The sequence below is a fragment of the Heloderma suspectum genome, chromosome 1 (genome assembly GCF_057233095.1).
Source record: "Heloderma suspectum isolate Gila_16-S chromosome 1, 16-S_ref, whole genome shotgun sequence".
NCBI lineage: Eukaryota > Metazoa > Chordata > Lepidosauria > Squamata > Helodermatidae > Heloderma > Heloderma suspectum.
Genome location: NC_139458.1, coordinates 120,124,261 through 120,140,383, shown reverse-complemented (window position 1 = coordinate 120,140,383; position 16,123 = coordinate 120,124,261). Strand labels below are relative to the sequence as shown.

Genomic DNA, 16,123 nt, shown 5'->3' with positions numbered 1-16,123 from the left:
AATTTTAATATGTGTTTTAATCTTTTATCTTTTTTACTATTGTTCTTCTTGTGTTCACCATTCCAGCATCTGTTTGGATGGGGAGAGGCATACAAATGTTGTAAATAAAATAAATAAAATAAATGAATCTGACTTCATCTGATATTAGTTCAGACAGTTTAATAAATTTGAAATGGACAGAGAAGATGCTGATGCTGCTGATATAGTATTGTGTCAGTAAAACTTCTGTTTCCCATGGAATACATCAGCTGATACTGAAGCACTTATTATCTGGTGTCAAAACATGATTGTCCTTAAAGACAGCCTAAATATAATTTCAAATTTAAAAAATAGAAAATTCCTTAACATCATAAAAATTGTTGTTGTTCAGTCGTTCAGTCATGTCCGACTCTTTGTGACCCCATGGACCAAAGCACGCCAGGCCTTCCTGTCCTGTGCTCTCTCCCGGAGCGTGCTCAAGTTCATATTCATTGCATCCGTGATGCTATCTAGCCATCTCATCCTCTGCTGTCCCCTTCTCCTTTTGCCTTCAGTCTTTCCCAGCATCAGGGTCTTTTCCAGGGAGTTTTCTCTTCGCATTAGGTGGCCAAAATATTGGAGCTTCAGCTTCAGTATCTGTCCTTCCAATGAGCACTCAGGGTTGATTTCCTTTAGGATGGACTGATTTGACCTCCTTGCAGTCCAGGGGACTCGTAAGAGTCTTCTCCAGCACCACAGTTCGAAAGCATCAATTCTTCGGCGCTCAGCCTTCCTTATAGCCCAGCTCTCACAGCCATACATTACTACTGGGAAAACCATAGCTTTGATTAGACGGACCTTTGTCGGCAAGGTGATGTCTCTGCTTCTTACTATGCTGTCTAGTTTGGCCATAGCTTTCCTCCCAAGGAGCAAGCATCTTTTAATTTCATGGCTATTGCATTGTAATTGTCAGTCCATTTAAATGAAGTTCTTGTAAGTCAATTAGAAACCCATCAACTGTAAGCGCCTCCCATTTACTGTGTAATGGCACCTCCATATTGCACAATATTTCTCCGTGTTTACGATGACATTTTTATATATTCCGTCAAGCATCATTTCTAGAGCATGATCTCTCAAATTCAGTATTAGAAGCATGATCTTCAAACAATGCATTTTCTAAGTGGGAAGTGGCAGCAACGGATAAAGTAACTAAGGAACTAATGAATTTGTGTTTGGGGGGTCGGAGGGTGGACACAAATATTTCAGTATTAGTTGCCCTTTTTGTGGGGCACAACATTAAACTGCTACTTTGGTTTACATTCTTTTTCTTTGGGGTGACATTTGTTCTATGCCTGTGTTAGACATTCAAAGACAATATACCTTGAGTACCAGATCCTGGGAAGAAAAATATGGAATGGACATCACCTTCATGCTTAGCTTGTGAGCTTCCAGAGGCTTCCGGCTGACTAAGCCTAGAAGATCTAAAAGACAACAATCCACTAGATTAAATAGACCTTTGGTCTGATCTAGCAAAGCAATTCTTATGCTCTTGTATTCTTGCATTTCTCTTCTTAAATGGGGAGTGTTCCCCCTCTGACTCCTGAGGAGTGCACCTGGTCTTATGTCGCCTATTATCAATTCAGCACCCACAAGTAAAGACTAATTGAAAAAATGTCATTACGTTCTAATGGTAACATAAGCCATGTAGTTTAGTATTCATCTCTTTTTAAAAGCAGTAAACATTGTTTCGATATTGTGACCATATCCTTCATCTCTTTTCTCTTTGTTGTGTACAATATAATCTGCCGTTACCAGTACCAAAAACAACTGAGTGCACTGCTCCTGGTGCCCTCCAGATCTTTTGGACATCAATTCCCATCAGCCCCTGCCAGCATGGATAATGGTCAGGGATGCTGGGAATTGTAGTCCAACACATCTGGAGGTCACCAGTTTATGAGAGGCTGGCATATAACTTTGAGCAGAATACCCTGACCCTAAATTGCTGAGAACTTTAAACTTGTAGATAATCCTGTTAAAGTCACTTGGACCATGGGCTTCTTAAAGATGGCTGTAGATGCCTTGTAGATGTGTGTTAGTCTCCTCAGGATAATCAGGATCAAGCCCAACATGGAACTATGGAATGCTTCATCTATTTTTAACATTTGAACACCCTATAGTGCATTATTAGCTAAAATAGCACTTATTTGCCTGGAATAGACAGTGTTCCCATTAGAACAATTAGTACTTAGCAAACATGCATTTTCCAGCATGTGACTTCTCCAGCTGATTAATCTTGCCTGTAAAAGCAAGTAAAATGTGCTTGTGAGGCAGTCTCCATCTGCATTGACAATTACCAGTTCTGTTTCCACAGGTACGAAGCAGTAATTGATGCTTGCTCTCTTCAGCCTGATATTGACATACTTCCTCATGGAGACCAAACTCAGATTGGAGAGAGGGTTAGTGACTATATACAAGATTTTTTTAAAAAAAGATTAAGTACCCAAACTTGTCATGTGTTCTTAAAATTCTAACTATTATTTGAGAAAACCAATTTGTAAAGCAAATATGCTTTCAGATCATTAGTTTGAAAGCTTTACACTTCGTAAACACTGTTGGTTTAGCTAACAAAACATCTCTTTCAAGCTGCAGTCAATATTCCTGATATCACTCAGATACTGTATTTGAGGTATATACTTACTGAATACAATAGCAATTCTTTGTTATCTAGAATGCATAAGACAATGATATATTAGAACACTCCAATTTAAGTACAAGCTAGTGAGGTGTGCTTTTCCCTAATATCACAGGATATATTTACTTATCCTTATATAAATCAGTGGTATCTATTGATTTTATATGAAAAAGGAATGGGGCTTCAGTTGGGGACTAAGTTGAAGTGGATGAAAAACTTACCCTATGTCCCAGGTACCAGTGACAATTGTCACACTGTGGAGGGACCCAGCACTTTCACACAGGAGCAGGGCTTTTCACAATCAAGCAACAGGGCAGACGTTATTGCTTCAGTAGATCTTCTCAAATGAAGACAGATCCAGGCATCTAGTTGAAGGATGTGATAGAAACATAAGCTATAAGCTAAGCTGATACACACCACAAGAAGCAAGGAGAGTAGAGACTAACTAAGATACAATAGATAAGATGCAGAGAAAAGTCTAGCAATGCTGGGGGTAAGACAGTAATACTGTATTTTTAAACTGCCTGTTAACTGAAGTTCTCTGGGTGGTGTGCAATACACTGCACAAAGGAGGTGCTTCATTGCACAGATAACATCTTAACTTCTGGAAAAGTATGTTTTATGAGATACAATAACCAAGTGTTGGATTATAGTACTTGCTTTAACACCGAATGTCCTTTCTTAGTCATGAACTTCCTTAATAGCCTTGTGAGGAATGATCTCATAGACTTCTTCAGCTATAAAATGGGAATTCTTTAACTTCAGAAACTGTTGTGACAGTCAATGATGAATGATAAAACACTTTTACTTTAAAAGTAATACATAACTAATTAATGATAGTAATAGGGTAAACATTCCTGAAAATGAAGATGAAGGTGCTGCCTTCCATAATAGCTTTTGGTCTGTTGGTCTGTCTGTTTGTCTTTGCCTTGTCCAGAGGACACATTGCTTTAAAGTGCACCTAGTAAACTCCAGGTGAAGGTTTGTTAAAGCAAACTTTGAGCAATGTTGCCTCCAAATTGATTATTTGGGGTTGTTTTCCAACTGATATTTTTTGTTTTGTCTTTTACCCCAGGGCATTAATCTGTCTGGAGGTCAACGCCAACGGATCAGTGTGGCAAGAGCTCTTTACCAACAGACAAATGTTGTGTTCCTGGTAAACTGACCATAACTAATTCCATGCTCTTAACTGAGACTTGCAGATTTCTGATTTGCACCCCCATATGGCCATCCACCTGCACAATGCTAATTCTACATGTATTAATGCTTAAGATACATTGCTGTGAGAGCAAGAAAATAAAGCCATTATAATTGCACAGAAATGAAATTAAGAGAGAGTGAGAGAAGCAGTAACATTGCTTTGCTCAGAAACGATGATCATTTTTAAAATAAATACATGGTTCCAAATTTCGTGTGAAATGTTTTGCACATGTGGAAAATCTCATTCCAATGGTGGTTCATGTGCAGAAATGCATGTGTTAAAATGAATGAGGAAGTTATTCCTGGTAGGGGAGCTCTTATGCTTGTTGGAGCTCCCATGCCTGGAACAGATTGGGCTGAAAATGTTTAAATATTAGATCTTTTTTACTAATGTTTTAAATTGTAAGAATCCCAAGGCTCTATTGAAATAAAGCAGTGATGCTTTTGTTTACTTAGTAATGGGGGAGGGAGAGTAACATACAAAATGGATGTGATACAAATATAAATAAAGCAGGGAGAATAATAGAGTAGTCTCTGTGTGTGTGCGCACAGCTCCACATGGAGCCACCAGATGTGGTCATTGAGACCACAAAGGTTGTGCACCCCTGAGTTAGTTAATGAAATAGATTATTTGCTATAATTTTAGACATTTATAGATAAATTTGTAAATCTGTGGATATATTCAATCTGCATCTATAAACACACACTCACACACACACACACAGAATTATAATTCAGGCGGACTAATGTCTCTGATAAAACCCTGTGGAGCAAAGGATTTATCTGACACTTCTATGTGAATTATGGGACATGGATCAATGCTGCATTTTCACACTTAATTAATTGATGAATATTGGATTCTTATTATAAAATGTCAACTTTCAGCTTCAAACAATTATTCAAAAACTAAAATCATAATGCAAGGTGAATTTATTTTTTCCAAAATATCCAGAAAAGGTCTCAACTCTAAAACTGCAGGGTAATTTAAACATTGCCTAAAGGTTACAACTATTTTTACAAATACAATGAAATGTGCAGGTATATAACAATATAGCAGTTAATCTAAACTAGTTTAAGAACTTCAGAAAATAAATATGATGAAACAAAAACACATATCTATCTCTTAGGAGGGCTCTGTCATCCTCTCTACCATAATGAAGTGTGGTTTTTTCTCTCTCTGTCCTCTAAGGGCCAAAAATACATCACTTTAAATCTGTATCTAGCAGCAACATCTTTTGTTCATTTTTAGGCTGGATCAGGCCCCTAGTGCTGGGGGTATGGGGGCTTTAACCCTCCCTCCCCACTATGGATCTGATCTGGATCAGGGGCTCTGCACCTACTCTACAGTAAAAATAGAAAAAAGACATAGCTGCTAGATATGGATTTAATGTAATGTCTATTTTGGCCCTGAAATATCAGTGGGCCAGAAATTCAATTCCAGCTCCCAACAACTGGCTTAAGTTAGCTCCTCTCCTAAAAGTCCTTCATGCATGCATATCCAAAGTGCAGGTACCTGGGCTAGCAACCAATCTGGTTTCAGTCTACTGAAGGCTAAAATGTATATTGAGCAAACATGGGGTTATATTGACTGATACAACCAACTTAGCAGTGAGAACATATTGAGAAAGAGAACAAAGAGATCTCATGGAAGACAGTAGGAGAAAGGAAGTAAGCAAACAGCCAAGATTATTTACCTTGAGGATGAAATATGAGGCATAAACCTACAGACTGAAGCTTGGCATGAGGAGTAATGATAACATTTGCCCAATCCATGTGATTCCAACTGGGACCTCTGGGGCCACCCCACCTACAACTCGATGCAATGCTACAATAAAATGTGTGAATCAAGTCTCTTCAGCAACATTTCCTTCAGAAATGACATCAGATAATTTACAAGGCAGAAGAAAAAAATCAAGTTCTCATGATTTCATTATCCCTAATACAGTTTATTTTACAGACGTGTATAACTCAGTTTACTGCAATATGTTAAATCTAAAAATTATTTAATAATCAAATAGATGGAAGGTGAAAGGGTGAAAATTAAAACAATAGATGTGTAATAAAGTAGTACTTCTGCGATATGTAATGGAAATATACCACTGCAGGAAAATAGTGAGTTTATTTTTTTCTTTAAATCATATAGAAAAAGGCAAGTTTTAAAAAATAAAATGGTTTCTATTGCAAAACCAGTGATACAGCATTTCAGAGGGAAATATCTTATAAGATCTTTTCCCTTGGTAGGATGATCCATTTTCTGCACTGGATATCCACTTGAGTGACCATCTCATGCAAGAAGGAATCTTGAATATGCTAAGAGATGACAAGAGGACTGTTGTTCTGGTTACCCACAAACTACAATATCTTCCCCATGCTGACTGGGTAATCAACCTGTTTTTATTTTAGGGAAGAAACAGAAAACTGACTTGTTAATAGTTGCACCATGTTTGTAAATGTTTGTACCAGTATGTAGGCATGATTCAGCCAAAGTTAAGTGCTTTATACTCCATTGATTGCAATGGGAGAGATGTGAGGATGTGCTTAATTCTCTCACTTTAATCAATGGACCTAAAGGTGTTTAACATTTGGATATTACATTCTCTGGCCCAGTTCACACGTAATGAGAAGCCACCGTGGGTGAATTTCCCCACAGGGCTTCTTGTCGTGGCAGCGGTGGCCATTTTTAATATTGTATGTGTGGAGGGGGGTGCCATTACTTCTAGTTATGTGCGAACCTGGAGAGGGTGGACTGTTGGAGTGGTTGACGAGCCACCTGCAACCCTAAAACAGTCCATGGGTTCTGGGTGGCTTGTCACCCTAACAACCCAGCCTCACTGAGTTCACACATAACGAGAAGCTGCTGCAGGGGCCAAATTTGGATTGCCAAACTGGTGCCCATGGGCACCACAACCCACCATGGCTAATAAGCCACGGTGGGCTGTGATGATCATGCAAAAACAGATCACTATCTGCCTTTAGTGCAGTCCATGTCTTTGCAATCCTGGTTAAACAATCATGTTTTGTAATGTACTCCCATAGCCCCTAGCAACCCCATCGTAGGTAATGTTGCTGCAACTCTCAGAATATATTCCCCACCCTCACCTCTGTCCTTTAATGATGCCATCTGAAACAGGTTGCTTAACTCTCTTGCATGAGAGGGCTGGCCCTGACTCAGAATGAAACAATCTGGTTGGCTCTGGAGTTTTTTTTCCCATTACAATCTATAGTCAAACTATGAATGTACCAAGTTTAATCTTTCTGTCTCATCTGGAAGAGTTAAAATTTGGTTAAACCTATGTATAAAAATATGTTATTTTATGGTATCAGAAGTAAACTAACTTTTTGACAAGTTACAACTTCAAATCTTCCAGATAATTGCAATGAAGGATGGTACCATTCAAAGAGAAGGCACACTCAAGGATATTCAGAAATCAGAATCTGAGCTCTTTGAACACTGGAAAACACTAATGAATCGACAGGACCAAGAGCTGGAGAAGGCCTGTTTTGTTTTTCTTTCCTAACATCTTAAAATTATTATTCCTTATGAGATTAACAAAGCACTTATAGTTTAAAAATACTGGATGATAAATGAAGTTAGAAATCATTCAGTGAAGAAATCATTCTAATTCACTCAATTCAGTAATGGAAAAAATGCTTTATTCCACTACATGGTATGCCATGTACTGAATGCCAACAAATTAAATTATGCAAAAGATGGAAGATCAGGAGTTAGACCTTCAGTCCCTAACAGTACAATCTTAAATCCTGGAACTAGCTTGCTGGAGGAGATTGGGAATAGGCAGAGGTGAACCTCTGTTGGCGAAGACGAATTCCACCGGCAGGGAGACTCGGTCCACCCTGGTGGCCCTATTCTGCCTATGAAAAGCTCTGCATGCAAAAAGCAGTGTTTCTGCCAGTGATATTGACTGAAAGTCCAAAACAAGTCATTTCAGGGCAGGGTGGGAACCATCAGTAGCTTTGGATCTGCTGGATCCAGAGCCCTCTGGATCCCTTGAGAGGACCCAAGAATGGGCTCCGCAGCTACGCCAGCCTAGAGATGGCATAGCAAAATTTCTTCCATTGGTTACAGTGGTGTGGGGGAGGGAATTAAAAAAAAACATGCTGCCAGAGGAAACAGCCACCACCATCCTTCTGCCCTGGCCAGTGTGAGCTAGCAGGGTTTGGGATGTGGCAGTGAGTACACCACATGCTACACCTTCCTGGCTCCAATTACAATTGCTGTGTTAGTTAGTCAGATATCAATTGTGCAGTATACAAACATAAGAGCTTTCACATCTCATAACTTGGTGACAGTGCAGACATAATTCTAGCTTGGCTGTTATCTAGGGCTGGGCAGTGGGAGTGGACCGTAGGATCACTCTCTCCCCCCCAGTACATTCTCGTGTGTGAATTACCCCCACCCACTTTGCCATAGGTAGGCTTAAGCTGACTGTCCTTGAAGATGGTTAATGCAAATGCTGGGATGCCCCAAACCCAGGTTTTGAAACCCATATAGTGATCTTAATCTCTTACTCCTATTTAATGGTTGAGCCAACATTATGTCTGCGTTAGCTTCCAGTGATAAATGGAATATCTGTCCTGAGAGCCTCTTTGATCATGTATCTATATATAAGGGATTAATAATTTATAACCGTTAAATGCATTTGGCTCGCTTCATTTCTAATAGCAAATTGATTTGAAAATGTAAGTATTTAGTGGCCCCCCACACACACACAAAGAACTGTAATACTCAGCCTCACATACTTCTTCTGCTTTTAGGAGACCTTAAATGAACGAAAAACTGTATTAGATAGGAAGAATCTGCAAAGGACGATGTATTCTCGAGAAGCTCTACTCCAAGATGATGAAGAAGAAGAAGAAGGTGAAGTAGAATCCAAAATGGCCTGTTCTGATTCATTTTGCTCATGCTTATCTTTATAAAGTTTCACAGCACCAACATTTTCAAGTTCTCAGGAGGAAAAGTGTGGCATAATAGTCATGGAGCATGAGTGAAAAGTCATGCATATGTTGGCTTGGGTTTAAGTATTAGTTCTGGTTGGTCTTTGTTAGAAACATTACTATTAATGAAACATTCCCATTTTTGTTTCCATGTGTCATGTTTTTCCTGCAAAGTGCTCAGAATGGAGTATCTGGCATTTTAATCCCATGATTTTGCCTCTGGGTACTAGTAAGGCTCTTATCTGCCAGCTTTAGAAATGGAGCTACATCACTGGCCTTAATTCTATTCTCAGAGATAAAAGCATCTGACAGTGCAATCTTATACATGTCTACTCAGAAAGAAGTCCCATTTAGTTCAATGGGATTTATTCTCAGATAGCTGTGTATAGGTTTGCACTCTAAATGTGTGCAGCTCTTGTCTGAAGTTACTTTGAGTTAAGGTCATACTTTCAGTATCAGGATCCACATGAGTTTTTAGCAGCATAATGCAAACATTGTTTAGGCACACATCTACTGACATAGAAACGTTTCACTTAGTTCTCCCTAGTTATATTTAACCTGTTATTCAGAAAACTTTCTGAATTTGCACACACATATGAACAATTCATAGTCAAATATAGAATGTTCTATATATTTTAAATTGTTTTCTTGTGTGCTGTTTGGTTTTAATTTTTGTGAACCACCCAGAGAGCTTCGGCTATTGGGCGGTATAGAAATTAGATGTAGATAGATAGATAGATAGATAGATAGATAGATAGATAGATAAGCTGGGCATAAACCCTGACAGAACCAGACAATTTATTTTGAAGCTATATTTACGTGCTCATAGAACAAATGTAGAAAGAGTTGGTTAGCTGGTCTAAACTAAATTTACTCTGATTTGGACACATGACAGCTGTCAAAATGACCACTTTCCCCCAATTTAACTTTTTATTCATACACTTCAAGTGCTAGCGGAAAGTTAGCTACCATCTGAAGTTCAGACTTAACTTTTTTGAGGGGGTTACATTAGAAGCCCTCCCACTGCTATGTGATATCACTCCTTTTGGTGTCTGTTGATTCTTTATCAAGTGAACCACCTAAAATTAATCTCCAACTTTGCTAATATAAATATAATATAAAGCCTTCCATGTTTCTCTTTACTTCTGCTCTCTTCCACCTAAATTGGTCCTAGTATTACCATACTGTGGCTTATGTATTCAAGTATCTTATTGATAAAGGATCAGTCCATCCTTGCAAAATGGTCTGGCTACCACTAGTGAAGCTGCCAACAAAATTGGGCTCAGTTCCATATGTGGATAGCAAGGATGGCTTGTCACTACAATTCCCCCATTAAAACCAAGTGACATGTTAAAATTTGGGGTATTCCTCTATTGAAGAAGCTGACACAACAAGTAAGGACAGCAAGTTGAAGTCAAAAAACAAACAAATGCCTTAAGCAGTGGTATAGTGGAGGGACAATGTCAGGGGGTGCCTTGTGGACATTTTCAGAGCAGGAGTGGTAAATCACCTACTGGATCACCAGGGTAATTGACAAAATAGTATTCTTGTTCTACCAAGCAAATGAGGTGGTAGTGAGGCATTTGAGTTTTACTGTTGTTCGTGATAGCACAGAGGAAACTGGAGAAGGAGAAAATAATTAAGCAGAGGCTGGATACTTCTTTTCTTTTCTTTGATGGAGGGCCTACTTCACACTAGCAGTTTAAATAGTTGCAAGACTCTAATTAAACCTGAGGTTGCATTTCAGCTGATGGTATAAATTTCCTTAAAGCTCAGTGTGTTTTACTAGTTGAACCTGTGCAGTCAGATGTAAACACCACTATGCTCAATGAAGCTTACTCCCGAGTAATTATGGAAAGGATTGCAGTTATGCTGATGCTAAGAAATGGGTTTTAAGCTATGTTCTGTTGCTCTTTGGGGTGTGCATGTGTGTGTGTCATAATGAACTCCTGTACTTCAAAATTTAACACTATAGCACTGGTCTGTGTTATTACTTTCCTGGGTATACTACATAGTATAAACTACACTGTATACTACAAACTTATCAGAAGACACTAGAACCAACAATGTAGAAACCTATTTTGGGATGAACCTCGATTTATATTAGTTTAAGAAACTAATTAGTTTAAGAAACAAAAATAACTTCAGTATGTTTAAATCTGGCTGTGATTTATTTTTATTGTGGTTACTTTTTATATTTGTTTTCATTTTTTGCTTTCTTTTATTTCTTTATTTAGCATATGTGGGGCTGGCTAGTTAGAGTGAGGCAGCCACCTCAGGTGGTAGATACTGGGGGAAAACGGAGCAGCAGTGAGGTGTTGGAGGACAGAGCTGTGTGTGCTCTTCACCCCCTGACATAATCTGTTGCCCTTGGGTGTAGTGGAGGATGCAGTCCCATCACCAATGCTGAAGTACGATTCAACTGCCAGTCCAGTCAACCTCTGTTCGTGGAATGAGGATTGGGGTGGAGGGATTTCTATTAATTAAAAAGCCCCCCCCCCCAATGTATTTTTAAGAGCAAGGTTTTTCCTATGGTCTGCCTGGAGTGTGAAACCTCAACGTTGGAGCAAAAGCAACTAGCTCTTAGTCTGACCTTGACTATATACCTAATCTAGACAAATACCTCACAGAGCTATTGAGAAGGTAAAAATGAGACTCTCTGAGGTCCTTGGAGAAACAGTAGTACACAAGTACCACGTGAAGAAAGCAGTTGGAGTTAACCATCTTCTTTGCTTGCTAGGACAAGTTTAACAGGAAATTCTTATTTCAGCAGAACTAATTTTAGCTGCATGCACGTTAGAAGCCATAAACTGACATTCATGCAAGTATAGGTATTTATTTCATTGTGAAAGACTTCAGAAGTCATACGTAGGTCACTCTTCTTTTGGACTGCTAAGATTGGATTTCTCCATGCATCTATAAATCATGGCTTCCTGAGAAAATTCTGAGCATCTGTTAAATAATTTAAACACTGCTTAAAAGTAAAATACTGTAAATTAATAATGAATGGCTACTGCACAGGGCTTCTACGATTTTATTTAGAAAATAGATCACTACAGAATTTAGCACAGAATTTCTCAGCCAACAAATCCTGTAATAGTGGATTGATCCATTGAAAACTATGGATATATGTTAAAATGTCCTCTCTTTGGCATGTGAAAGAGTCCATTCAGTCAGTACTTAGATACATAAGTGTGTGTGCACGCGCGCATGCACACACACGCACACACAGGCTTGAGAACTTCTCTGTATCATGAGTCTGGGAAAAAGTTTAGGTTCATGTGGCTCTCCCCACCTTCCCATGTCATGCATAGAACATAACGCACAAACCAGAAGGACATATTGGAAGATACTGTGTTTATTTGAAGGTGAATTCTCTCTGACCCCGTGATTCAGTCCCTCCTTGAAAAAAGGGGATAGGTGGGTGCTTCCATTTACTTTGCCTAAATCAGCCTCCTCCTCTTTTGTCAAGCAATGTTCTCTTCTTCACCAGTACTGACTCCTTCAGCATAACTTTTCCTGACTATCATGTTTTCTACACCTTCTTCTGCCAGTAAACCCTCTCCCTTCCCTCCCTCCATCCCTGACCTGTCTATAAAACTAGGACTGTAATTCTAGTTATGTGTATACAAATACATAGCACATTTAGGGAGCAATCCTATCGGGACAGGCGGCTGCCTCCGAATTCAGAGGTGACTGCCTATCCAATGCATGGTGGGAGCAGCGCAGAGGGGACCTGCCGATTTCAGCCATCTAGCCGCAGGATGTCACAGAGCATGGTGAGGAGGCTGGACAATGCATAAGAAGCATCATACTGGCACTTCTTCTCTCCCCGCACCCGGGAACACCCCCATGCTGCTCTTACGAGCCCGGAGCCCAGGGATGATTACGTGCCACCTACAAGGCAGTGAGGGAGGGGACGGGGAAGCAGTTCTCCAGGAGCCAACCTTGGAGCACGGGCTCCGAAGTCGGTTCCTGGAAACCGACAGATCCTGTGGCCATCTAGCTGCTGTCTAGTAACCATAGGATTGTGCCCTCAGTTGCTAGTATGTCCCATTGAACTCAGTGAGCCATACTGTCACCCTATGGGGAAGGGATACTTGTTCTGTGTTCCATATAATATTTAAAGCCCAGCTAACATTACATAAAGATATCAAGGAAGGAGAAAAGAGAGACTTTTAATAAATGGAGGTATGATTTTACAGTCCAATAACCATTTTCTTGTTGATTTGCAGATGAAATACCAGAAAGTGATGATGATGACAACCTGTCTTCTGTCTTTCATCAAAGAGCAAAGATGCCTTGGCGAGCATGTGGGAAGTACCTTAGCTCTGCAGGATTCCTCCTCTTGCCTTTGCTAGTTCTTTCGCAGCTTCTAAAACATTCAGTTATGGTATCCATTGACTATTGGTTAGCCCACTGGACATCTGATGCCATTTCATCCAAGGTGGAAAAGAACTGCTCTCTTAGTGAGGTATGGTGTTTCTAAGCTACTGGGAGTTTTTTGGCAAGGAATTTTCTCCTAACATTGATCTCTAGTTGCAAAGTAACATATTTCTAATTTTCTAGTAGGATATAGGCTTTACAGAATTCACACTGACCCTGTTCAGACGCACATTGGGGCAGGGTGGTTAGGCTAACCATGCTGCAGGGTGGTTAGCACAAACCACTGCAAGATCCCCTCCCACATGTGCAGCTAACCGTGGTCCACAGTATGGTTAGCCTAACCACTTTCTAGCCACCCTCCCTCCTGCAGTCCTCCATTTGCTATGTCATGCATCCCAACAGCCTCAGGACTCAAACAGGCATTGCAGAAGTGGGGCTGCCGATGACTGCTAGTGGCCATTTTCTTCTTTCTTTCTGATTCTGTCACAGAAATAAGCAAAAAATAAAAACTGTGGAAAATTGTGCAAAATCGCCATATCACTAAAATGCACACCTGTGCATATATGCATTTTTGCAAAATTGTTGTATATTACTAAACCATGCATTATCCCCATATATCACTAAATAGCGATTTTGTGCATGTGCACATATGGGCAAATGCGATATATAGCTATTTTGTACAAATGTGCGTGTGCACATTTTAGCAATATGGTGATTTTTGCACAATTTTCCACCATTTTAATTTATTTTTTGTTTGTTTCTGTAAGGGAAGCAGAAAGCAGAAAGAAAATGGCTGCCAATGGCTGTCAGCAACACTGCTCCTGTAATGGCTATTTTTGGCCACTCTTGCCGCAGAGCTCTATGGAAGTGCTACATTAACCATGGGGCATGATCAGACATCACACTAAGCCATGGTTAGCACCACTAACCATCTTACAGCAGGTGGTTAGTGAGCATGGTTTGTGCATGGTTAATAAATCACCATGGTTGGGTCTGACCCCTGTTAAGACATCACGCTAAGCCTCCATGGTTAGCTCAAAACTCCTAACCATCATGGCTTAGTGTGACATCTGAACAGGATCATATTTTCTATGCAGATTTTTGCTTTTTTAATAATAATGGCTGCAGAAATGAGGTCTTAAAATAGTCTCAGTGGATATTATTGCTGTGTTTTTGTTTCTGAGCAGTAACAATCTAGCTAGAAATGGCTTAAAATTATGTTTAATAACAGACAGGATGGAGACTTCCTTAGACAGCTCTTTGCTTATCCGCTAAAGCTGCAATCTAGAATTTGAATTATGTGGGGGAAATGTAGGAGGACCCTTAATAAAATCCACAAGCTCCGCACCTTGATTCTTCCCAGTTTTAGCCAAATCTCTCTCTCACACACACACACGCACACACACGCATGCGCGCGCACACACACGCATGCGCGCGCACACACACACCCTTACCTTCTAAAAACAGTAGCTAAGGAGGATGTCACAAAAATTAAGGATTCCAGCCACACTGTAATTTGAGTACAGCTGCAGTCTTAAACACTCTTACTAGGGAGTAATCCTATTGAATTGAATGGGTCTTACTTCTGAGTATTTGTGCTTAGGATTTATTTATAAATCTATAAATGGTGGAAGATGCTGACATCAATATCTTCATTTCATGTTCCTCTTCTGTTAAATTACATGAGATGAACAATATACCTAGTTAAATCTCCAGTCTAGCTCCTTCTATAAGGCAATGGAAGCTTTAAGGTTGCTTGACGCTTTATTTTTTTCAACACAAATATTAATGTCCATTGGAAAATAATGTGAAGAGGGGGGCAAAAGTGTTTTACAGAGTGTTGATATGCTGAGGGAAGAATGAGACATTGGGCCAGTTTGCATAATCAAAATAAGCCCTTTTTTAAATTGCAATGTGTGCCAGGCATATGTGGGGCATGATTTCCATAATCACCACCGAGGCATGGCTTGTTGGAGGGAGAAACAACCCGGCATAATTTATGGGCTGTTGGGTTGTTGGAGGGTTGTTTCCCCCTCCAACAAGCCATGCTGCCCGGGTTCGGAAGACATGACAAGCTGCGCCCAGGCGGTGATTATGGAAATCGCATCCTGCATGTGCCAGGCATGCAACATGCGAACCAGGTCATTATGGATGATACAGGGCTGACACCAAAAGTGCTACTTCCACATTTGTTTTCCCACTTCTCTATAACATCTATTGAAACTGCCACATAGCATGAACACCATCATGATGTGAGTTCCCCTTCTCCACATCATTGATACACATCATTAATACACATTTCTTTTCCCATCATGGAGATTCATCTTCATTTCAGAAAAGCTAACACATGAAGCAACCATTACTATTATATTTTCTAAAAGAGGTCATTTCTCTGCACATCCATTATTTTCAACTGAAGCTACTATGCATAGCTGTGACAACCCATCTCTAGAATTATATCTTATGTAAACGGCAATGTCATGGAAACTTTGTCTGTGGTAAAAGGAAAGACATAATTGATTCAAAGAACATCAGCAAAATTAACTTACTGTTTTAAGGAGGGATTAATTATTCCCGTGGGTCGGATGTGAAGCTGGCATTAATTAAAATCCAGATGGAATAATTTCAGGCAGTTGGTGCTTATAAACAATTCATTTTTAAAAAAAATTAGTTAAATTCTTTGTCTGCCCTGCCCCACATTGACTCAGAATAGGTAACGATTTAGATATACATAATTGAAATAGTTGTCTGTTTTGCAACAGTGGTTACAGCATATTTGTAATTATTAATTCCCAGCATTGTCAAGTGAAATGTCTGAGTCTTACCAAATCTGAACTGTAAATGCTGAATCCTTTATCTCCAAAAATATCAAGAGAAGGGGAAATTTTGTACTATGAATATGTATATAGGTAAAAAATATCCTAGGGTCAT

At 39.5% G+C, this 16,123-nt stretch overlaps 1 protein-coding gene across 1 annotated transcript in view; it reads left to right on the top strand.

Annotated features, from left to right (window-relative positions):
- Positions 1–16,123, top strand: part of ABCC8 (ATP binding cassette subfamily C member 8) — a 130,559-nt gene that overhangs the window by 93,588 nt on the left and 20,848 nt on the right. The window contains exons 20-25 of the mRNA XM_084855031.1: positions 2,330–2,414; positions 3,726–3,806; positions 6,092–6,229; positions 7,219–7,344; positions 8,627–8,729; positions 13,042–13,280. Of these exons, the coding sequence (XP_084711157.1) occupies positions 2,330–2,414; positions 3,726–3,806; positions 6,092–6,229; positions 7,219–7,344; positions 8,627–8,729; positions 13,042–13,280 (772 nt within the window). The remainder of the gene's footprint in view (positions 1–2,329; positions 2,415–3,725; positions 3,807–6,091; positions 6,230–7,218; positions 7,345–8,626; positions 8,730–13,041; positions 13,281–16,123) is intronic.